The sequence below is a fragment of the Barbatula barbatula genome, assembly GCF_947034865.1.
Source record: "Barbatula barbatula genome assembly, chromosome: 13".
Lineage (NCBI taxonomy): Eukaryota > Metazoa > Chordata > Actinopteri > Cypriniformes > Nemacheilidae > Barbatula > Barbatula barbatula.
Genome location: NC_136776.1, coordinates 16,102,297 through 16,127,550, shown reverse-complemented (window position 1 = coordinate 16,127,550; position 25,254 = coordinate 16,102,297). Strand labels below are relative to the sequence as shown.

At 39.4% G+C, this 25,254-nt stretch overlaps 1 protein-coding gene across 2 annotated transcripts in view; it reads left to right on the top strand.

Annotated features, from left to right (window-relative positions):
• The first annotated feature begins 2,031 nt into the window (after nucleotides 1-2,031).
• The window catches only part of nr5a2 (nuclear receptor subfamily 5, group A, member 2), a 43,423-nt gene continuing 20,200 nt past the window's right edge, over nucleotides 2,032-25,254 (top strand). The window contains exons 1-5 of one of the 2 annotated variants that reach the window (XM_079471288.1): nucleotides 2,096-2,341; nucleotides 4,204-4,338; nucleotides 6,303-6,421; nucleotides 8,468-8,609; nucleotides 11,935-12,632. In XM_079471288.1, coding sequence (XP_079327414.1) covers nucleotides 2,290-2,341; nucleotides 4,204-4,338; nucleotides 6,303-6,421; nucleotides 8,468-8,609; nucleotides 11,935-12,632 — 1,146 coding nt within the window. In that variant the 5' untranslated portion in view covers nucleotides 2,096-2,289. Of the gene's footprint in view, nucleotides 2,342-4,203; nucleotides 4,339-6,302; nucleotides 6,422-8,467; nucleotides 8,610-11,934; nucleotides 12,633-25,254 lie in introns of both variants that reach the window. The other variant, XM_079471289.1, reaches the window with a different exon arrangement.

Here is a 25,254-nt window from a genome sequence, read left to right as displayed (position 1 = left end):
TGAATGATGGAGATTCAAAGTGCCTGCTTATGACATCTGTTCACCACACTGTAAAAAACCTAAACAGGTAATATTCTGGCAGCTGGGGCACTAGAACAAAAATTTAAATCCAAATGATTGAAATTTACATGTTGACATTTATTCATTTAAATTGCCATTTTTTTCTTGTTATTTTACACCCGACGTGTACGTTTGTAGACTATTTCTGTAATGTGACTTTTTATATACCGCATTTCAAAACAATGGGATAATTCTGTAAAATAAAGCAGTACATTTCCAACAATCTCAAGAGAATCCATGTGGCTAATTCGCATTAGTGCTCACTTGTGCGTTTTCTTTCGTGATAGCGGTGGGGCTAGGGGAGGGGCTTGCTTTTTCTAATAATCATATTTTTTTCACATCGTACGAAATCATACAACGGAAAGAGAAATTCAGAAATTCCTGTAAGATCTGGTTAAAATTTCTGAAAAAAGAAAGTATACCCATAGATACTGTCATTTTAGGAAACGTATGCCACACTAGCATTTATTTAGTTACATAACAATAACATTTTTGACAATTTTAAAAGTAAAATAAAAGCATAAAGTCATAAAGGCATCACGTAAAAATGTAGATCCAAAGCATTTATATACCGTATGCATTCAGTGGAACATAACTTTTTTAAGAAAAGCAAATTGGGTTGGGCATTTCATATAATTTTCGCAGATATTAACGTCACTATTGGCACGTGTGAGATCCTGGTTTCATTAGATCCCGAAGCCCTCTTTTCTCCACGATTGAAACCTTGACCCCAGTCGTGTTACACTTAACATGTTTTATTCTGCTGTAAAGAGATCTGTGTTTAGTGCTGGGGTCCCTCCAGCGTCGTAAAATGCGGCAGAGAGAGAAAAAAAGGCGAGCAGGGACAGGGGTTAAGTTTACAAATCCCCCGGCTTTGAGCCTCAGCGGGCCAGTAATCTCTCTGGTAAGCAAAGAGCTCTCAGGTACCCCTTCTGTTATCAGTGCACATCCACTTATAGTAGTCAAGACAGCAACACTCTGTTGTCTTCTCCCTTGTAGCTGCGGTGGGCCAGTGACATGAGGGTCATTAGGTCCCATCGCTTCAGTCAACAGGCCTGTGTTTGCCGGGCCACTTGTCCTGGGGCTCTTTATCTTTACCGCCAAATTAAGATGGCATTGTTACCCCTCACCTTGCTCGAAATTGCTCTTTTGTGTTGAACGTTGTACATGAAGGGAAAGAGAGAGTGTGTCTGACTGAAGAGAGTGTGAGTATTTTGAATACATATTGGAAGGAATACATATTTATTCACAACATTTTTTAAGATTATTTTGAGCAATTATCTTTCATATATGAATCCACTAAAATGGACAGGTTGCTTGAAATTCCCTCATCCTTGAAAAACATAAAACAAGGCACAAAAACAACCCAGGCTACATAAATATAGTTTATGGGTTAGGATGACTGCTGAAAGTCCAATGCAAATGGTTTCTGTTTTAACATTTAACAATACAAGAATAAATCTGTATTAGGACGCTTCCTTTCAATAAATACAAGGGGTTTGTTTACATGTCCACATATTTGCCTTGAGGAAGTGTGGATCTGCATCAATAATACCTCTCCGATGTGAGATAGAGAGAATTATGATAGTTTATGATGATAAAAGACTCAAAGTAGACTGCGTCCCGCTGCGTACGCATTCCCATCCAGATACTCAAAGAAACAATAAACCAATGGAATTGGTTTGTGTGTGCTGTTGTTTTGTAGAAGTGGTTCAAAGTTTGCGGCCCTATATCAACCTGTTGATGTGTTCTTTTGATCTTGCTTTTACCACCTTTGCCATTCCATTCACTCATTGGTGGCTACGGCAGCTTTTACTCGCTTCTTCACCGGTTAATCATTCCTTCAGTACTATCTGTCCGCTGCGGCTTATCTATCCGTGTGTCACTTTATAACTGGCTGTTATCATTCCGTCAAACTCCACGTGATCCACACAAACCTATCAGCCGCAGGAGTTTTGAATATTGTTGATTAGGTGAGATGTGACTGCGGGTTTAGAGCAGGTCATGGTGGGGAGGAGGGGGTGTGGGGGGTTGAGAGGTGAGTGCCGTGTGTGGAAGTAAAGGGAGACATGCCAGGGTGGTGGTTTCATCAAAAAGACCACCATTTTTTTAATGGAAAGTGGACGTTTGGTTCAATCTTTGGAAAGGATAGAAAACTTTAAAGGGATGTAGAGGATTCTTTGGTTGGATGACCTATGGTTGCTCTGTGTTATAATTTTTTTGCCTACAATGTTCACTGGCTTTGAGAGTGAATTAGTACGTGACTCCAGTAAAGATTTGGGTAGGTCATACAATATATATATAAACATTTATATATGAACAAATATTCATTTATATATGAATGTTATAAAATGATGACCCTGAATTACCTGCTTACATGAAAGACTGCCATTATTCATGACACTATGTATTGCTCTTTTGTACTATATTATTCATTATTATTTATTGTAATACTCAGTATTACAAAGAATGTGCCTCTGTGTTTTTCAAACGTGGCTTTTTATTCAGATATGACTTTATTGTTTTTTTCCGGGCTTTGGAAGATGTTGTGCATTGATGTGTTGACAATTTTCTTATGGCTGGCGTTATTACCGTCTTAAAGCTATTAAGATGTGCAATTTTAACGCTGTGAATCACTTTGACGGTATTTTAGTCATGTTATAGGGCTTTTTGTAACAGATAAAACAGCGGTCTACTTTGCATAGCGGAATATTTAAATAATCATTTCAAATGAGCTAACAATTGAAATATTACTAGTATCAATGTATTATTATTATTATTATGATTAACAGTATTTTGTTAGGGTATAACTTAAACGTTTATATATTTCTAACATAAATTCACAACGGCTGCCTAAAAAACTTTTGTCTTTAAAACCAACATCCAAGAACAGAAGTTTGCTATTCCAACTCGAAAGTCCGACCGCAGAAAAATATTTAAACATTTCTACTGTGAATGCAAAAACGTGTCAAGAAGCTTAAATTCCTGAACGTGTTTTATTCTATTGTGTTGATTCTCGTGCTTGTGTGTACGATGTCAATTTTCGTTACATCTGACCGACAACGCTATCATGCCATTAGATTCCGTTTAATGCTTTTATGACTTTATATCCGCACGGACAATGCTTCACATTTAGACTACACTTATGTGATCCTTTTATTGACAGATTGCCTCACATATCTTTCCGTCATTAAATATGCGCATGAAACTGTACTTTATTTTTTCACAAAAAATAGTATTGTTTAAAATAGTAGGCTACACGAGGCTTTTCCATTTTTTTCATGCAACCATAAAACGCAATTGAGCATTAAATAGCACATTATTAGGCCTACAAAATATAATTTGGTTGCAAATAAATACTCTTCCCAACTTTTTTGTAAAAGCAGCATTTTGTCATTAAATCCTCCATACATTTGATTATCCCAGTAAGCCACAATACAGAAACAATCTCGACCCTCAGGCACATTGCAACATACCTCCCGGTGCTCCCGATTTACGGCGCCGCGTGTCTCGCAACGTTCAACTATATTAGTTTTGTTTCTGCGCTTTGAGCTTCACTGTAAGTTTTATTAAACAGCTGCACGAGCGAATAGATGCAGAAGCGCTGATACCCTTCCCCGACTCTGATTGGACAAACGCGTGACGCCAGCGCACCGATCGCAGCGCCGATTGGTGGACGCGGTGCCGTTGCTGCGTAAACAAAGCGGCGAGGAAGGGTTTGAACTTCACATCTCTGACATTATCGCAGATACGGCGGCTCGGTGCGCGCGCGGAGGAGGGGCTCGCGCAAAGTTCCTGACAGTTCGCGCACTCTGGTTTAAAGACCACCATCACAATAGACGCAAAGACCACCCGAGGAAAAGACAGATAACGGATAGGGGTCTTGACAGAGTTTAATTCCTCGCGGTCCGGTGGTAGTGTTAGTTTTCCGTCGCAAAATGCATTTCCGTTGCATCGAGCAGCGTTTCGAATATTAAGTTGACTGTGTGCGTTACGCGTATTAAAAATGAAAGGTCACGGTTGTCCGGTGCGCTCGTAACACACGTACAGAAGAAGACCGTTTAGCATATCCACACGGGCAGGATTTCTTTCGGACGTCTGGACGACGTTTCTGAGATTCTTTGGTGTTCCTCTCGCGCGCAGGCGGACCACCGGACGGAGCGGCGCGCGCTCATCATCGGCTCAGCGGAGCTGTCATGCTGCCTAAAGTCGAGTCAGAATCTCTCGGACTCGCTCGGTCGCATGGAGAACAGGGGCATATGCCTGGAAACATGCAAGGTAAGCGGTATAGCCTTCACGTCACACTAAATCTTCGCCGTGCAAGTCGGGGGCTACCATTTGTGCACATAGCCTCATTACACGAAGTCAAAATAAGCCCCGGTTTATTCGGCTGAAACAGTTGCCCACTTGTCAGTAAGGTTGTCGTCAGGGGCCCTTTACGAACATTACATACATATAAATATAACTTTGACACTCAGCTCGTAAACTAATGTCTTGTTACTGAAATATAGAATAGGCTTTTCGATTCACGGTTATTCTATTCCATTAAAAATACGCAATGGCTAATTTATAACATTTAATATTACACTTTTATGAATCTATCCAGTCGTCACCTTTAAATCAGTACTATCGTGTAAACGACCGAAATCAAATCTGAGCGCATAAACATACCTCAAAAGTTTATTTCAATCGAATTTACTCTCAAAAGAAGACGACAAATCTATGCAGAAACGCAAAATGTTTGATGTTCTACTGAACTTGATGAGGATCACCTGCAAACAATTTCCTGTATCAAAATTGAGCGTGCAAACGAAAGATTGTCAGAACAGATTTGCAGCACAGAAATATATTATTCCACCTATCACAGAATTAAACGGGATGGCGATGAATAAAACTGTATTTTATCTGCTGGCGTACCTACAATATTGTCTGCGACAGACTAGTTCTGATCAGGGGATGTGTTTAAATAAAACCATAGAAAAGCACATTTTATTGCAGAGGGATATTTTATGTGAGATCATTTCAACCAATGTTTTGTAGGAATGTCTTGTGTTTGGTTTAAAAACAAAAATGTTTTTATTAGAAAACGTTAATGAAAAATAATCAGTTTTAAGTCATTCGATCACTTGTCACAAAACACAGCAGCCGTCATGCAAATATAATTTTTCTAAACAATGCAACTTTGTCAACGCGAAACCTGTTAAAGTCGCATTTAAAATGTAAATAATAAATGTAAATAAAGGAAGAAACGGAACTGTCTTTAACACAATTGTGTGTTGTTCCACATACAGTATAAGAAATGCTACAATTTAAAAGCACTTGTTGCGTTCTGTTACATACCCCCTTATTAAAAATAACAAATAACATTGGACTAATAAATAATGAGCGCGTGAGTAGCCTATATTAGATAAATAAAGAGAAAACGAAATTCCGAATGGTTTCCATTTTGGGCTTTTCCTCAAAGTTTTAGAATCGCATTTAGTTCTTTGCACTAAAGATTTGAATGTTGCGTGTGAAATTAATATTTTTCCACGAAAAGAAAATGAATTGCGATGGTCTTAAAATAACTTGCCAAATTGATGCGTCTGTCCCGTGCAGACAGAACAACCCCAAACCGCACCACTTCGTGTTAAATATTAATGAAAGATTAATGAACAATTAAGATTGAGTAATTGAAATGAAAAGAAATAGCTCTTTTTCTCTTCAAAATAATCAGAGATGCAGAACAAAGACGAGTTATTTTGGAGGCACAGAACGCTGTTATATTTACATGTTGTTTTGCTTTCTATTCGCCTCGTGGCTAAACGTTTCACTCAAGCTGGAGACGGCAGCCTCTCTCGCGCTCCCACACCAATTTACTAGCCATCATGAATATTAACCAGATTGAAACTGAAGTTTTCTTCTTTCTGCGACCCTCCTCCACACAAACCGATCGCTTAGTTCAGAGAGACACTTATTTTTCCCTCTCGAAAGAAAGTAAGGTAATATTTTAAAATGCGCCCAAATGTCGATTCCTGCATTTTTATGCATTTGTAAAACTCGTTTGCTAAACTGCAAGCTATCGTTGTAAGTGTGACAGTTCATTTGACATCATACAGAGCTTCTAAAATGCGTACTTTAATGAGTAGAATTGAATATTAACCATAAAATTGATTTTGTTATTTACTTTGTTGGTTTATAACACAGTAAATATGAGTAATACCATGAATATTGATATTTGTAGTGATATTGTTTCTTTCCAGCCCCACAGTTTAAAATGATGGACTACTCCTACGATGAAGATTTGGACGAAATGTGTCCAGTATGTGGAGACAAGGTGTCTGGATATCACTATGGCTTACTGACCTGTGAGAGCTGTAAGGTGTGTACAGTCTTAAATATTTAACCTATTACAGTTATGTCTCATCCAGTTTTGAAATCTGTCATTTGTTTATTGGTCAATTTGGTCTTGATGGGTTGCAAATTTGGGTGGAAATACTTTTTAGTTTGGTTGTAGTGCAAATGTGGTGTGTTTATTTTTGGACTTTGTCAGAGGTCTGGAGATCAATTTGTAAACCGTATGGGCAGTTTCTCAGTGTCTCACACACTTCCAAATGTAAAGACACACACACACACACACACACACGGACTGAATTTTTGCTCTGAATATGATGTTGAAAGACTTTATTTTTTGTGAACAGAATTCTGTGGCAGACATCATGAGAAAAGTATTTGCCTTTTAAAAGCGTTTTTTACGTCTTTTAATGGAGCAGTGGAATTATCTCAGATTTAAACCATATTTGCAATGCTTACCAGTCTGATACGCTCGTATTTGAATATTTCTACCCAGAAAGATGTGGTAAATGATTTGGAAACTGATTCACTGAGAAAATATTTTATTTAACGTTAAAATGTTTTTTGAATCCTAAATTGCTTGAATATAGGTTATTAATTTTTGTCGTTCTTGATACATTTCAATTCAAATGAAATATGGCTAGATTTAAGGTTATGCATTATATATTCTTTGTTATGCATAATGGGCATGTGAGCAAGTGTGTGTTGAGTTCTGGGCAATATTGATCCTTTTAGTTTTAAATGGGCCAGCCTCCCTACGGTGCTGATCAAGAATAAGTTAATACCTTTCCTTGTTTGATTCTCTTCTGCTTTGAAAATAAATCAGAACGGTTGCAGGCGAAATCTTGTAATCCTACCGCTGTAATTGATGAATATCATTTATAGGATTTTTTTCTGTTGCTTTTTTGGTCCTGCAGTATGAATAATAACATCAGAGATGATGGAGCATGAACTTATTTTCAATGTAAAGTGTGTATATTAAAGGAATTGCTCACACAAAAATAAGAAATTTTGTCATCATTTACTCACCCTTATGTCATTTCATACCTATATACATAACTTTGTTCCGATGAACACAGAGAAAGATATTTGGAAGCATGTTAGTCATATTCAGTTCCGGCAGATCATTGACTACCATAGTAGGTCAAATTAAATTGCCCAAGAACTCTTTGTTTTCTTAAATTATTAAAAATATCTCATTATGTGTACAACAGAACCAAAATATATATTTTCCTATGGTAGTGGATGATTGCTAACCTTCCATATATCTTACTCTGTGTTCATTGGAACAAATACATACAGGTTTGAAACAACCCGAGGGGGAGTAAATGATGACAGATTTGAGATTTCTAGGTGAACTATCTCTTTAAGTGTTCAAGTACAGTTAGAAAAAAATGTGCATGTATTAAATCAAAAATTATCAAGTACCTACAATTTTGCAGTTGCTAAAATATATATTTTTTAGCAGAAATTATACCATTTCCCACTTTCCTCTTGAATGATCTCGTGGACAGCATCAGGCAACGCTGAAATCAAACAGCTTTGATGGATAGCACAGCCTCTGGTTTTAATTGCTCCGACAGGAGCTCGTGGAAACACGTTAAATATGTTGTACATCACAAGGCTAAACGGGGCTAAAGTAAATCTTTATATTCCAGGAGATGTCAAGCGGGTCACTTAAAGCTATAGCAGCATGAACCCAGTGGGCTATTTTGCCCGACCCGGTTGTGCATGCCCACTCGATAAGTGGTCGACATCTCACGTTTCTTTCCAGCTGCAGCCTGTTTTTCTGTTCACGTCAGTTGTGTGGGAGCACATGTCAGTTTATATATGTGTGTGTGTGTGTGGGTGAGTGTTTGTGCGTGTGTGCGTGTTGATACAAGCAGGCGCGGCTGCTGAGGGAGAGTTTCTCAGCCCGTGGCTCTACTTTTATTTAGGTCTACTTGTGTGGCCGTGTGCGTAGCACCTCTTCTGTGCGAATGGATGTGTGTGTGTGTGCGCACAAGAGGTTGAAAAGCGCATTAACAAACACCGGGGTCAAAAGTTTGACATCTTAATTCACCTCTCTCTGCAGGGCTTCTTCAAGAGGACGGTGCAGAACAACAAACGTTACACATGTATAGAGACTCAGAGCTGTCAGATAGACAAGACCCAGCGGAAACGCTGCCCCTACTGCCGGTTTCAAAAGTGCCTCACTGTCGGCATGAAACTGGAGGGTAAGACACCTTCTCAATTACTCCTTGCACTTCTTCTCCTTCGTACATTCTAGGAACTCTATAAGATTACTACACAATTTCAATAAATCTGATTGTTTTAGTATGTAGATACACGGCTGTTAATTGTTTAATTGCTGGAGAGAAGAATTTCCCGCACTCTAGTTTTATAGCTGGCCGGCTTTGATTTGCTGGCGCATGCTATCAACAGGATACAAGGCCCTCCAGCGCCCTGTCAGATCCGTCCAAAGAGATGAGCGCACGCTAATACTGCCCACAGGCTTGATATGATAGTTTTAACTCCTCGGGAAAGAAATGGAAGACGTTAGCCAAAATAGTGTTCTGAATACAAACCATAACTTTGTTTTGTTTAAAAAGCGATTTAGAGCTTAAAATCTAATCATAATGATTTATTTTGTAACAGTTGTGTAATTTAATCAAAGAACATATCTGGAATATTTTCAAATTTTCAAATATTTAATTTATAGAAATCTTTATATAATGTTCATTATAATGTTTTATATATTGTCACTTTGTGGCACATGTTTATCAAACTGTCCAATGCAATTTAAGCATGCAAGTAATCAGTTATATTTTAGACAAATAAGTAACAAATTGTGACACCTGATATATATGCACACGTCTAAATCTTTTTGTTTGTTTTATCAAAAGCTTTCAGCAAGCAAATCTGAGGTCACCAATGAACAAGTAGCAAAACAGCACGTCTGTATCAGCGTGACACAGACAAGCGCTCCGCCATGTCTCCATGGAAGCTCTATTATCAATATACGTAGATAAGGGGAAGCTGCTGTTTGAAAGTTCTCTAAAAAGCATTGGGAGCTCTATCTTTTATGTTATGACTTCAGAGGAAGGTCTTCAATTGTCTTCCTTTCTTTATTTGTGGCTCAGTTACAGATAAAAAAAAACGATTTATACCCTCTCATCAATATCATTGCAGATGATGTTCAGGAAGTGGAGATGAAGTTAAACAGTCTCGGCCGTGCACTTATTTATTCAGTTCGAGTGCAATGCTGTGCTCAGCCGAGCGTAAAATAGTTCAGATTTCGTCAAAAGTCTGGTCTCCATACTAAGAGCCTTGATGAATCAGAAGATCCCGCACAGGGATATTCAAAAACACATGCTAGGGTTTGCATCGTGCACTTAGTCATTTTTGTGCACATTCACCTTCTGCGCTTCGGCCGCCGGTGTTGGAGGCAGCTAGCGGTGCTATTACTTATGCATAGGTATCATAGCTATTCATGTGTGCGCGTGGAACCACGCGCCTTCAGAGTAGAGCTCGGGCGGACATGACAAACTGTGTGTCAAGCGCCGGCCAGGGGAGGCATTCATATGCCTGTGATAGGACAGGGAAGCAACGCTTAATATTCCTGTATATTAAACACACATAAATCAGACGATAAGCAGCGCTAAAATCTGCTCAGACGGGCCCCGTCTGCGGAGACACGCCGTACGCACAAACAAACACAACAACGATTGACTCCCAATTCAAGCAAATTAGATCAGCCAACTGCTTTTATTATCGAGGCGATTGCTTTCCACAAACCGTTTGGTTTTATCAGTCACACAGACCTTAGAAAAAGGCAACAAAGCATAGACACACTAATGGCAAACACATATATAAACAGGAATGCGTACTGACAGATGCTCAACACAGCAATACCTCATGAAAGAAAGAGGTTATATTCAGAATGGCATACTAGCTACTATTTACTGAATAGCCTACTACACTGTAAATACTTTAAAAATAGTAAGTGAAACCGTATACGTAATACCACCATAAACATCTAACAGTTGCGTGCTACATTGTTGTCACATCACCTCATCGAGTTGCATGTTTAATTTAGCAAGTGGCGTCAAGTTGTCCTCTTGGAAATAAACAGATATAATGATTGCATTTTTAGTTTGTTTAAATTTGTTGGGTAATATTGCTTTTGGTGTATTAGTCACATGAAAGGTTGTCAGGTTGAATGCAATGCATCGTGGGCTAGAACACTATGTTGAAAACTGCTATTTTTTTTAATGTAGAAGGTCATCCGGGTATTAAATGCATACAAAATTTGTAAACAGTTTTTAAGCATAAAAAACATCGAAACATCCCCAGAAACAGCACAAAGCACCAAACCGTCTTCTGTCTGGTGCCAAAAAAGAAGAGTATGACATGCATGTAAATAACCTTGTTTAATTAGACACCATGTGAAGAAAAAAACCTTATCAGAGGACAAAAAAGAAGAGGGGGTGGTGTGAGCCACACAGAATGCGTGTTAGCGTGCATGTGCATAGATGGGGGTGTTGGGTTGCAGGGGGTAAGAGAATGCATTCATGAGTCGGAGGTTTAGATCTAATTGTGATTTCCCAAAAGGGCCACCTATTAGTTTCAAGCTTGTTAATTACCCTGTTGCTCCGAAATCATTAATAGTTAAACTTATCGCAATGTTTTTTAATTCCGATCGGACACGTCTTAACAACCACATTAGCTCACAAATACAGATTAATAAATAAACAACTCACCACAAGTTGCTCAGGGATCATCGTTTGCTAGAATGTTACGGATGCTAGCAGCAGGATCGCCGCGGCAACACTTGCCTCCCTCTCTTGCTGGATCAATCACATCACATGCGTGGAGACAAGCGCGCACACACCACTGCGACAAGGGCCATTAAAATCACTCCCCAGGCAGCTGTTGAACCGGGTCTTTCCTTTTAATTGTTTTATTTTTTCTAAGATCTTGAGATATAAGAGAGCCTAACGAGTGCGCTCATGCCGGTCAAGTCCCCGTCTGAGAGCCTGTCTCCATATTTGCGCTCACCGCATATGCCCGTGTGTGTCAAATCGCTACCGGAACCTCCAGCCATGTACCTGCTGACAACGTAAAGCATAAAAGAAAAATAATTAAATCAAGAGTCTAGTGCCCTGTGGTGGGGATCTGAGCTGGTGATGGGCAGTGGCACTCAATTCATTTACTTTACCTAATGATTTGCCATAAAATATGTGATTACCTCATCCACTTGACTTTATTTCGGTTAAAATCAGATCATTCTTCAAAACCGTTCTTCTATATAATGTGTCTTGTAGCTTTATTGCACTTACCTTGCTCTAGGTATAAGCTTTAACTGATGGGTCACATGGGTAACAGCATAAACCAATGTCATTCAGAAAATGTACCGGCACATAAGTAAACATACTATGAAAATGTACGACGCGAGTCAACTTACCAAAGTAAAATGCAATTTGATTGTGAAAAAGAGTTAAATGTTGTACTGATGCATTGATGTAACAAGTCTCATCCCTTTGTTTTGGCTTTTTTAAGCCGTAAGGGCTGACCGAATGAGAGGTGGACGCAACAAGTTCGGCCCCATGTACAAGCGAGACCGGGCCCTCAAGCAACAGAAGAAAGCCTTGATCCGGGCCAACGGACTCAAGCTGGAAGCCATGACGCAAGCCATGCAAACAGTCCCAGCTGATCTCACCATTACCTCTGCCATTCAGAACATCCATTCAGCCTCCAAGGGCCTTCCACTGAGCCACCATCATCACCACCCCCATCACCACCACCACCACCACAGTTCCTCCAGTGCAGGCCTCCCGCCCGCAGACTTTGACCGTAGCCCCTTCGTCACGTCGCCGGTCAGCATGGCCATGCCCCCGCACGGCGGAGGCCTGCAGGGCTACCAGGGGTACGGCCACTTCCAAAGCCGCACCATAAAATCAGAGTACCCCGACCCTTACACAAGCTCGCCGGAGTCCCTCATGGGCTACCCGTACGTCGAGGCCTACGTGGGTGGATCGCCACCGACCTTCCCCCACCTGGTGGTGGAACTACTGAAATACGAGCCAGACGAACTTCAGGTGCAAGCTAAGATTCTAGCGTACCTCCAGCAAGAACAGGCGAGCCGAGGCAAGCACGAGAAACTCAACACCTTTGGCCTCATGTGCAAGATGGCTGACCAGACGCTGTTCTCCATTGTAGAATGGGCCAGGAGCAGCATCTTCTTTCGGGAACTGAAGGTATGTTAATTTTCATATGTACAGCATAGATGTGGACAGAAATGCAGTTGTTTGGTTGGTGAACTTGAGTTTAGACCAGAGCAATTTGGAATAGAAACATATTAAGCAAACAAAGTTAATTTATAGTTACTGTTGTTCATTCATGAAGAAGTTGGGGAAGTTTTTACAATAAAGTAAATCTTACTTATAAAGTGTGTTTAGCTCAGCGTGCCAACAACCAATAGGAATTGCGCAACCCGGCGGTACGGTAGTTGTACTTTAAACATAAATAAAACAAATGTTGCCATTTGTCTGGATGACTAATTAGTTTACAGTCTTCCATAAATAATAACGCGTCTCATCAAGGCTTTTGGAAAAGCATAAAAATGCATGATGTATTATGTCAACATTGCAAAAGATTTATTGACAGGCTGATCTATAATTGAGAGTTTACAACAATGGTTGACGCTCCCAGCCATGTTTCTTTAATTTTTTTTCCATTGTTTTCAATTTTTTTCTCAATACCTATCTGGCTGACAGAAATATTGATGGGGCAGAGATGAGAGTGAGGTTCAGTAACTCATGCATGTCTGCGCTCATGAAAGATTTTGGTCGCGGGTGTGCTGTATTTTACTGTCCCGTGACATGTTTTCATATGCCGTTGGGAAATCTGACAGCACTTGAATCAAATCATTCATTTTGTGCTCTCAGGACTACTGGCATTTTATTGTTTTCCTCTTATGAGAAGTATTAGGATCCATTCATACTGAAGACTTTGCGAGTTTTATACAGCAGCCCCCAGGAGCTTGACAACAAAATAGTAAACTAAGAGACATTTGTAAACAAACAATGCTGGGTAAAAATCTTTGTGAGCAAATTGCCCAAACGTGTTTCATCTTAATTTTGACACATTAGATGTTTATTTACCAAATTATATTTTTCTTAGTGTGTTAGTAGGAAATGTTCTTAACAATTGTTACAAGCATCTTGAAAATGCCACAGTTTAGACTGTCTCAGTTGTTTCTGTCTATTCATGTAATGTCTGACTGACTTTATGATGGAGAGACCAGTGTCGTTCCGCCTGTTGTAGGAATCATTATTCATGCAAAAATATTACGTAATTAATGCCAAAGAATGTTTGTTAAGCTACTGTACATTCTTTCTAATCTGAAACCACATGTCAATATACATTTAGGGCATATTTCTGGTGTTTATTTATTTTAGACATATATCAATCATTTATGCTTATACTGTATGTTTATTTCCCAATCTGTGCTCTGGTTTTTGGGGTGGGCGTTTCTTTTAGCATCCGCTTTGAACGTTTTGATTGAAGCTCATTCTCATCTTTTCTAGCCAAAATAAAGAGTCAGTGACGTATATGACTTCATTCACACCTATTGTGATTTTACAACAATTGTTGACGACTACAAAAAAAGAAATAAAACAGACTGATGGCTATGTGAACGTAAATAAAACTCAAGTTGCAGAGAAGGCTGATATGTTTTGGCTGTCACCTGGTTTCATTTTTCGAATCAGATTCTCTAGGTGCTTTTTCTCTTGTCAATCAAACATTTTTTCCTTTAAAGTTCAAACAATAATGTTTTTATAAATAAATGAATGAGGCGCAACACTGTATGCATGTCATTTTTACAACCTATTTGCATGTGCAATGGGTTTCATCTTTGTGGTTGAAGAAGAATCAATTATTCACTCTTCGAGCTTTTGTTATAAAGCCGAATGGTTACACTCTTGCCTACCGAGCCTTATTATTTGTTCTCACACACTTTACCTCAAGCATTCTATTCCCACTTTAGCGTACATTCGCATCTGCGTTCGGGTAATTGCTGTCTGTATCATTTACCTTTAATTGTATTTGCACTTCACCTTTCGCCGCGATGAAGCGGCTTTCCCTTGATCTATTGGCCACGTTCGCACCCTCAGTAATTGTTTTTCACAATAGTTGTTAAAAGAGACAAGGGCGTAGCTGTCGAATTTGACATTAGCAGACGCAGCGTAGCGTTGAAGTTGTAATTAGTGAAGCTCTCATGCCTCACGCCCTCACTAAACGTACTCTGGAGCGCTGACAAAAACACAAAAAATACAAAAGTCTTAACCCACTCTTGACCGTAATTAGCAAACACTTGTATGGTTATTGTAAACCGCAGAGCTTTGTTACGCGGCTAGAGGTTTAGCCCATAACATTGTGGTTGTAGCATTACGTTTTTTTAGATGCATCAACCCACATACAGTAGAACTTCAGTATGTTTATAAAAAGTAAATTGTGTTTATTTCATGTTAGCATTTGTGTATGAATGTTGCGTTCATAGCACAAACACAGTCAGGCGTTGAACGGACAGTCACACACCTGCTCAAAGAGAGGTCATTTATAGATAGTATGCTATCCCACAATGCCACAGACATAGAGCCGCAGGCTTTCAGTAAATGCTATTAAGCAAAAAGTCATTTGCTAATACTGTCGACGCAAACTAATGACTGAGCTGTGGGTCGCATTTAATAAACACAGGAAATGCAAGTGAATATAAGGCTTTTCTGGGAAGGTGGTGATGCGGCAATAAATATATCTACATTTACAGCTCTATTATTAGCCTCGTAAGAACAAAAGAATTTCTCTAGTAATAGAGCCGGGTGCAAAACGTCTGCCAAGAGTTTTAAGATTTAGTTTCCATAAGTTAGACTTAGGTTACAGCTCTCATAAATATTTGGGCATGATGGGACCTCTAAAGAGAACACACTATTGTGTTCAGACACATGAAAAAAAACAGTATAATAAAATCGAAAAGAACGTTCCGATTCTCACACGTTGGCCAGGATAAAGCTGTAAAATATGGGGAGAGTATGAAAAACAGCTTATCTACCCAACCATAGTTGTATTATAAACTGGGTGAAGAATAATAAATAAAGGTGTTGTTATTTGAGCATACCCAAAATAAATATTTTAAAAGTAGGTCCCTTAAGATATATTGAACATTATTATATGAACAGTGTACTTTTTGTTAAATAGACACCTCCCAAAAGGGTAACTATTAAAAACAATGTTGTAACACCCATCATAATAACACACAGTACTGCATCCTGAATATCATAGTTTATTTTTCATGAGCATGACTACATTTATATTTGTTTTCTTGATTTATTTTGTAAAAGCTTGTTTTGTTTGGATGTGTACTCTTTTAGTGCTTTTTTATTTAACCGTGTTTGTGTGTTTGTATAGAAGTGCGTGCCAGCAACATCCCCGGCTGGTTTGTCATGCTAAAGCTGGGAGTCATGTTTAGGGGTGGGAGGGAAACAGATGCACACTTCCTAGCGTTTACACAGACAATACGAGCTAGTAAGGATCTGGTGTGCGTGATTCTCTTCCCCTGACTCTGTGGTCAGCTGCCCTGCCCCACGACGTGGAGAGTGATTCACATCCATAGAGAGATCTCCCTTTCATTGTGGACCGCGGGCCATTGTTTAATGGATAGGATGCGTGCATTTAGCTTTTCCTCGCCACACAATAGCTTTAAATCGCACCGTTTCACCTCAGACTTTATAGTTCTGGCGAGGATCACATGTACGCGCCGGTTTAATTCTTGTCCTCTAAACAATGTGCTCGGGTAAACTTAATCACCGCAATATCGTGCCACAAACCAGCCCCAAATGTACTGCCTTAAATTTAGTCCTCTAAGCTGATAAAAGTCAACCGTGCAAAACTTACAATACCCTGACATGTGGCGCCAATATTTATTTTTGTTCCTTCACGGCTGCTCGGGGACTGTTATGCACGTTTTTTTCCCTCTCTCTCTGTACACTGAATTCAATGACAATACCAGGCCTGCCATTAAGTGAAGGAGCACTGTATCAGGGCCTTGTTCTTCAACCTGCACCCAGCCGTGAGCTTTATTGAAAAAGCAGCTGTATGGGGAGACAGAAGAGGAGATTCTGGCTTTCTGTGGTTCTCTATTGAACTCTGTCACATTCGTCGTGATTCGTTTAATGAAAACAAAAGCAGAGATCTGGTCTGTGGGCAACCATGTAGTGTCTTTGGATTTAATTTCTTCAATTTACTATTTATTTTATGTTATTTTATTTTCAAATTTATAATGTCAAATTAATAATATAAAATAATATGTATTCTAATTACAGTTATAGTTAATTATAGTTTTAATACACACTGGAAAATAAAAGTTGAGTGCATTAATGGCAGGAATTTTGTGTGCTCTGGTGTTTATTGCCTATTGCAAATTATACAGGTATTTCAGATCATTTTTATACTGTATAAACACAGAAATGATTTCCGCTTAATTATTTATTTTCTGCTATGCAACACACTTTGTCTGTCTCTCTTTTTTTGTAATCTGACAGTCCTATTTTAGAGGTTCAGGTCAGCGACTGTAATTTCCAGGTGCCCTCGTATCTGCAGAAATTAATAAGGCGTTGCGGTCGTGATCTATGAACTTGTTCACGATTTATATCATATCCCCCCACTTCATCTCCACATATACTACCTGACCGGTCACAGCGTCTCCTTTCGCATCCCCCACCTCGACTCGTCGAGCGCCTGAGGTCAAGCCGGTGGTCTCGCTGACAAACAGCCTATGCGTAAGCGCCGTGGCACTCGGGCAAAGATTTGTAACAGTGTCCCTGGTCCACTGAATTTGAATTATTTTGCCCGGGCCCTGAGTCGCTTTACATTGGCGTGCGACACGGGGGTGAGTGGTTATTGTCGCAGGGGATAGGGAGGGGACATGGGGGAAGTGGGGTAAGGGGGGCCCAAGCAAGCCCCAATAGCGGTACCAAGGGCAGGGGTGCGTGGTGAAGGACAGGGGGGAAAACAGGTGGAAGGTTAATGGCCCTTGGACCGGATCCACCAGCCGCCCAGACTTGATATATGGGCTTTGGGCCTGGTGCAGGCGTAGGCTTTCAAAGATATATTATTTCATTTGAGAGGCAGCATTCTTGTCCCTGCATTTGTCCACTGATAGATGATATCCCGTGGCTGGGCGGAAGCCACAATTGGAGATAGCGTGAGAGTTTTCGTAAGGCCGGCTCCTGTACATATTTTCTCTCTGTCTCTCGCTCATTGACCTTTCATATTCTCCTGTCTGTCCACTTGGCTGTGGGCAGGTTTTCTGGCAGGCTGTTTTTTTATTTCTAAGGCTGCTATTTCAGTGGAAACAAAATCTGTTTGATGCGTAGAGATGTGGAGCAGGAGAACATCCACACAGACCTCTTTTCGTTCATAAATAATGCACAAATTGACAAAAACTCTGTGTCTTTTGGAAGAATGTGGTGTTTTGGCACTTCTTCAAATTTTGCAACTGCAAAGTTCAGACGGCATGTCCTCCAAAGATTCAATAAAAATGAATAACAACACATATATTCAAGGCAGACTTTTGGCGGTAGCCAAAATAGTGGGGTACAAATATTTATTAAAGGGATAGTTGATCCCTTGTGAAAATGCTGTCATCATTTACTCACCCTCAGATTGTTTGAACCTGTATACATTTCTTTGTTTTGCTGAACACATAGGAAGATATTTGGAAGATTGTCAAATCTCACCCCATTGTCTCCCATAGTATTTATTTTCCCTACTATGGCAGTAAATGGTGGGTGAGATCTGACAGCCTTCCAAATTTCTTCCGGTGTGTTCAGCTGAACAAACACATTTATCCGTGTTTGGAACAATCTGAGGGTGAGTAAATGATGAAAGAATTTTTGGGTGAACTATCCCAAATGTGTGTGATGTCACAGACACATAAATTATTATATAGATGTGGCGTGAAATTATTTGTTGTTTATTTGAGTAAATCAATTGTCGGTTCTTTGACTTCGGCATTAAGTCTGGTCCATATTCTCACTTAAAAGCGCATGTGGCATTAAGGTTTGAAATGCATTCAAAAGTAATAAAAAGTACCAACCAAAAAGACCAATATTTCTTATAAAGCTCAAAAATAGATATACTGAAGGATATTTTGTTTAATTGCCCTATAAATGCCACAATAATCTTTTTTAAAGAGACTGCCCGATTCCTGTGATAAGTTCTCACATTGTAGCAGCCAATCAGATTTTACCTATATATTCTTAAAACACAACACATACATGTACAATGCAGGCTCTTAAGATGAGGTCAGCCTCTTTCGCCCCAAAAATGTGTCCTGCACTCGCAAGGCTTTACCAGGCGGAGGAAGGAAGCACGTACACTTGTTAAAAGGAGAGATTTAGGGTCCGATCTCCCCTCAGGGCTTGTGGGAGACTCCAGGGAGGGGTAGGAGAAGTCGGAGGAGAGTCTGTTCATCCACTTGTTGCTTTGATGAGGGATAAAAGCCTGTCATGAACTTGAAGCTCCTGCCCAAGAGCTGATGGACTCATAGCGCTCCATTCATTCCTGCTGCACTTTGAAATAAGAAAAAAAAGAGACAAATACAGAAATGTATTTTATTTTTTATCTTTCAGAGGCATTTGTAAGCACTTTGCACTCCAGAAGGGGACAAATGTTGGCTATTATCTTGTGGCGATTAAGGTAAAAGCCTTTTTTATTGGCTGCACTGAATGCTTGTTAAAAACCAGGATGCAGAGTGAAGCTACGAACAAGCCCCAAAACACCCCAATCAGACCCAAGCCGACAGCGCACAAACTGCACCGGGGTGGCAGATTTAACCGCAAACAACCTAACAAATCAACTCAATCAGCATTTTCACCTTTTTCGTTTTACTGGAAACGTACAAATGCCTGGACATGTTTTGTGCATGCGGTTGTACTACTTCATACAGAAAAGTAGCTGTACAAGAGCATTAAAGTCATCTTTCTTGTGACATGCTGTCGATTACCACAGGTTTTCTCTTTATTATAACACTGACACATTTAACCACGACACTATACACATGTCACTCGGGGCTTTTTCCCATCTATACGTATTCTCTTCAACCTTCACACTGTAACTTTGCACCTGTGGTACTCAACGGGTTTGAAACAAACACATAAAACGCAAGTGCTCTGTTGAAAGTGTAAAACTTTTATTCGCACATTCTTAAATGCAAAAAAATGGATTCGCTGAAATCTGTTGAGTAGACCTATACCGTAAGGCAAAATAAATCTTCAATCATTACTGTCATCTTGTTTTTCATTAAAGAATTCTAAACATGCTTAAGTCAAGTAACGATTTGTGAAGACGAAATACATTATATGTTGTGAATCGAGAATGAATCGCATCCAACCATACATGTCTGTGTACTGTGCATATTCATTTTGTATTTTTAAACACAAAAAGCATACACAGACATGTATACAGTATATATTTACGGATTATTTTGATGTATTAATTTATCAATAATTGAAATTATATATACATATTTATTCATTTTTAAGTTTGATATTTTTGTCAAATATATGCATGTATGTGTATTTGTTTATAAATACAAAACTAACATGAACAGTACACAGACATATATTCTGGATGCGATTAATTGTGTCATCGCCCTATTGCTTTGCAATACTATTTATTGATACTATTTATAAAGATACATTTGTATACGGCTGAACTTTAAAGAAATGCAATTTTTTCTCCAATGGATATTTTTTCATGGTTTTAGTATTTTTACTGGAAATCAAAGCACAGATACAGAGTCAGTAAACAATATGACTTCATGATGTTTTCTATCCTTCAGTGTTTAATGAAGTTGTAATCAAAGCAGGCTTTACGTTTCTAGCATCTTCTCTCGGCTTTGCCCTCAACATCTAATTTACAGCCCTATGTCACACACACGCTGAAAGGTCTCAAAGACAACAGATAAGCACCACATTCAGACAAACCAGGAGCGTGCGAGCTAGTCTTACACTTATATATAACTGCTCAGTGTGAATGGATTAACTTCTGATGAACAGCATGTGCGATTAAACGTTCTATGCAGTCACCAGGGCGTCAGAAAACACAAAGCCACCTGTTCATTAAATCGTGCTGTATCTTTTATTTCTGCTTCAGTGTAGGTTCAATATCATACGCTGGCACTGCCCGCCGCTTTCAAACGTTTCCAAGCGCATTACATCAATGAGCGTAACGTTCGAAATAGTTTTCGTAATAACATTCCGGCGAAGATGAAAGTAACGTTTCCACAATTTCTGAAATACAGGAGAGGGAAAATATTTTAAATTCGCACCGGGCGAACGCTCGAGGCAGGACGAGTTACGGATGTGTTGAAAGCGGTTTAAACCTCGAGAGCATTGCGTTATGCCAGAAACGCCAGGTTGCGGCAGACGGCGGAGACGTAATGCTTGAGAGAGGCCACAATGTAGCTGTCTGTTATTCTTTTCTCAAATTAAAAGAGCAGGTTGGGGACTTGGAGTTCCTTCTAAACTCAATAAAAATTTGCATTGAGAGGCTCAATAAAGAAGGGTGGTCCGCAGCTGCACGTGTGAGTGAGATGTTTTGGCACAAGATCTTTCTGGTGTTGTCCATTTGCTTCTTGTTAGACCAGTGTGTGGCACATTACAGTCTTTGGCACGGATGGAAGTCTACACGTATGGGGACATTCACTATGGTAAAACGTTTGTTTTTATGTATGCACACATACACAGTACCGGCCAAAGGCGGCTGAATTCCTGTTACTTGTGGTCTTAAAAAGCTTTTCATCTCAACTTCTACATAACAAGCTTGCAGATTAATAAAAGTATATAAGTAAAAAGTAAATAAACAAGTCCTTTGATATGCACAATACTTTTTTTGTATCAAAAAAGTTATTCATTGACAGAAGATACGCATGCATTGATATACAGAATGATCTATCTCTATTCATTCACGGTATCTTAAAAAATCTAAATGAAGCCCTATTTGGTAGAAAAAGTCAACCCTTTTCGTATAGAGTAAATTTACAGTAGAGATCAGGTCTTACTTTCTTCTTCAGTAAAAGCAGTAGTGATCGAGGTAGATATTTTGGTTACTAATGGAGATGCGTTAGCACTGTTAAGACCAAGAACAAGCCTCTCCGGCAGGCGGCTGCATCTCCCAGCTAAATAATACAGGAGCCTACCAGGACCCATTTCCCAACCGAGCCAATCAAGAGTCATTTCCTGTCGTCTGTCAACGTGTCGCTCAAAAGCCATAAATATTGACAGGCGTCGCCAATAAAGAAGCCCGTAAATCGTGGAATTGGGGGAAAACGCAGCACGGGTGGAAATAAAATCAAATAAAAGGCAGCGATCAGTCTAAACACCAGACGCTGTGTGTGCATGTGTATGTGTGTGTACCAGATTAAGAACCTCTATCGATTCAGACTGGACATGCCGGGCAGAACTCATTGTGGATTTGAAGAGCATTATTTTCTCAGTGAGCTGGATCTGTGTGTGTGTGCAGTGGCACACCAGAGAGCTTTTCTCCAAAGACTACATGTATATTGGGAGACTAATGTTCAGTTGAATAATTGATCATGGCTGCTTTGTGTTTTGATAATAAGCTGATAGCTTCTTATCTTTAAGCCCTTTAAGATCCATCGGAATATATATATATATTTTATACTAGACTGTGGTTTTAAAACAGTTGCTTAGCTAGATGTAAGAAATGCTGATAAATGGAATCCTTTTGTTTGCACTTTTTCTCATAACCTAAATCCATCATTTCGTTCTCCTAGATTGGGGTGTTGCACAAGAGGCTTTCTTACAGTTTTGCAAAGCAAGGAACTGAAAAAACAACAACATTTTCGTATAAAAGATCTGCTCTATTAGATTTAATGATAAGCCCACACTTATACTTATGCATTGATACAAATTTTGCAGTTTAATCATTACATGTCAAGTTAAGCGCCTGAAAGAAAATATGCAGATAGTTCTGCTTCTATAATCCGATTAGAAGAGCCACATTGAAGCCTTGGAAAATAATGAGTTGTATTACTGTGATTATAAGAATTGTTCATTGTGATTTTTGATTAATTAAATTAAAATTACATTTAAAATAAAAAATTTACCTGTGAATCCAAAACATGTTTTGCCTGCCAACACTCCGTAACAATGAATGTATTACTGAGCCCCTTATTGCTTTAATAACTACTGCAGATTTTAGGGGAGCATTTGGCCGCCTTGTAAGGAATTTTGGAGAGCAGACTGTATGGAGCTGTTTCAGTTTCATTCAGAAAAGACACTCAGTCTGTGATGTGTCCTTGAGGTGGAGTTCAACTGCTGGCAGCTGAGCACTGCAGGTGTGGATTAATTTCGTGCGTGTGTTTTTTCCCTTATTACGTAGATTTCTAACAACAATGGGGACATTTATATCAAAGTTGACCTGCTCTGTCACAATTAATCGATTTGAATTTGAATTTGTGTTTATAAGTGAGGATAGACCAGGGGCGGAGTGGAGGGGTTGGATTGGCTTTTGGGGCTCAAGCCACGAATGTTTTTTCAAAAGCTCCAAATCCGTCTCAGGTTTCTAAAATTAATTTATTCAGTACGCTGGGTAAACAGCACCCTCCAGTCAATTTGACCAAAGACGACGTTCAGATTAAAACAAAGGTAAATTACATGTGTGCAAATTAAAATGCTGAATCTTTTGACATTTAACACGCTTTTTGAATCGGTCATTATTACAGTGGCATCGTTATTACTGTGAACGTATATTTATAGTTGTGATGTGAAAACTGATTCAGAGATTACCGGTTAATGGCTAATGTTAACACTAGCCAAATATTTTATGTTGCTCAATGTGTGCCGGCCCACTGTTGTGATATAAAGAAATTATAATTGAATATAATAATAAGTAATAATGTTTTACCGACTTGTTACTAACTATTCTCGTGATTTCTGTGCCGTATAGTAACTTGGTGCAGCTGCAGCAGCGGTACCAGCGGCTAGCGCTCGTCAATGTAAAAAGGTTGACCAATCAAATGAGAAAGAGAGAGTTTACGCAACTCCAGCCAATCAAATTACAGAGGCCAAGCAGAATGTCAGCCAATCCGACTGAAGAAAACTGAACTTTGCGCGTAACAGAAACCATGCGTGAATTCCAGCGCGGAGATGACTGAGTGAGGCAGACGCAACAAAGCCAACTGTTTACAATAAAATGTTCAATGGTAAGATTCAGAGATGAAAAAAAACTAAACAGGCTTCTAGATTCTATATTAGTAATGGTGTTTATTCCAAATTAAATCCTAAAATATTGTCATTGGGGGTCCATGCCCAATCATTTGGGCTGAGCCCCCAATGTCTACAACGTCTGGTTTCGCCCCTGGGATAGACTAGGCCACACAAATATCCAAGAATCAGAACTGTAAACTTGACTGAACTAGGAATGTCTTGTTTTTATTGTAGTCTGACAAGGGAAGAGGTCGAGTGGTTCCGATCAAGCCATGAGTATTTCACAGGTCAAGAGTCACTGTTAATGCGGTCATCGTGGGAACCGATCAATCTCCATTCTCAATCGATCAAACCTTGATCCCCCACCTTAACAGCCAGCCACAGACGCTTTATGTCCACCTGACCAGTAAACCATGAATTATGGAGGCCAAGCTCATATATAGCTTCTACAAGGAATGCAAATATTTTCTTAAAGATATTTTCTGACGTCTCTATTTACATTGCTGTCATGCATACAGTGTAAAGCTACACAATCTATGCATATCATGAACAGGAGCACATACCTCGGACACGATTACGGCATGCATAGTTTTCATTGCTGGGATGATCCCTGTTTGCTAAGATCATTTCGGTTGGCTTCTGTTCATCAATATAGAGGCTGTTAGAAGAAACACAAAAAGACAGGAATTTTACTCTTTTTTTTTTTTACTTAATGTAATGTAAAAAATATATGAAATTTTCTATAATTTTACTGTTTTGAAAGATTTTTCACGCAATTTTTAAATACCGTAAAAAAATTATCAAATTAAAGAAAGACTGCAGATGTTCATGAAAAACCTGTAATTTTACGTGACAAAACAGTCAGTTCTGGTCCTTGATTCTGATTGGCTGAGCCGAGTTTTAAGCCATTATAAAATACTTACCGCATTGCATAGCCTAGATATCACTTCATTTACTTTGTTTTATTAAACCTTGCTTACGCATATGAAATAACCATTTTATAAAAGCAATTAGCCCCGCGAAGCAGTGGGTAACAGTGCATGTTATAACAGCTAAGGGAGTTTTAGGCACTCTGCTTCGGGTCGTGCCACAAAGCCCTTAGCTGTTATAAAATGCACTGTAACCCATTGCTCCTTGCTTTATTGTACAGTTGCCAAAACATTGTTTTTTAATAAAAAAAATCTGTCCAGGTCATTTTGTACACAGTACATACTGTATATAGTTAAACTTAAAGTTCACACATCCCGTCTTTCAGTAAGGTATCATATGAAGCAATGTCTGACTCTAAAATAAAATGAGAGAGAGAGAAAGCAGGCAGTTCCCTCTGAGGAGCGCAAGTATGAAGCAATGCGCTCGCAGCGGCTGGTGGCCACCTGCTCAAAGTCCCAGCATGCTTATCAGACCCCAGGCAGCGGAGAGCAAACACAGGGCCTGCCATGACGAACAAGATGAGAGATTTCCACGTGATCAGAAAAAGTGATGCCAGATAAACCAGACTTTAGGGTCTCGTGCATCAAAACCGCGTTATGAACTCCCGTGGGCGACTAAAAAAAAGGAAAGCGGAATGTGACACCTCAGCACAAAT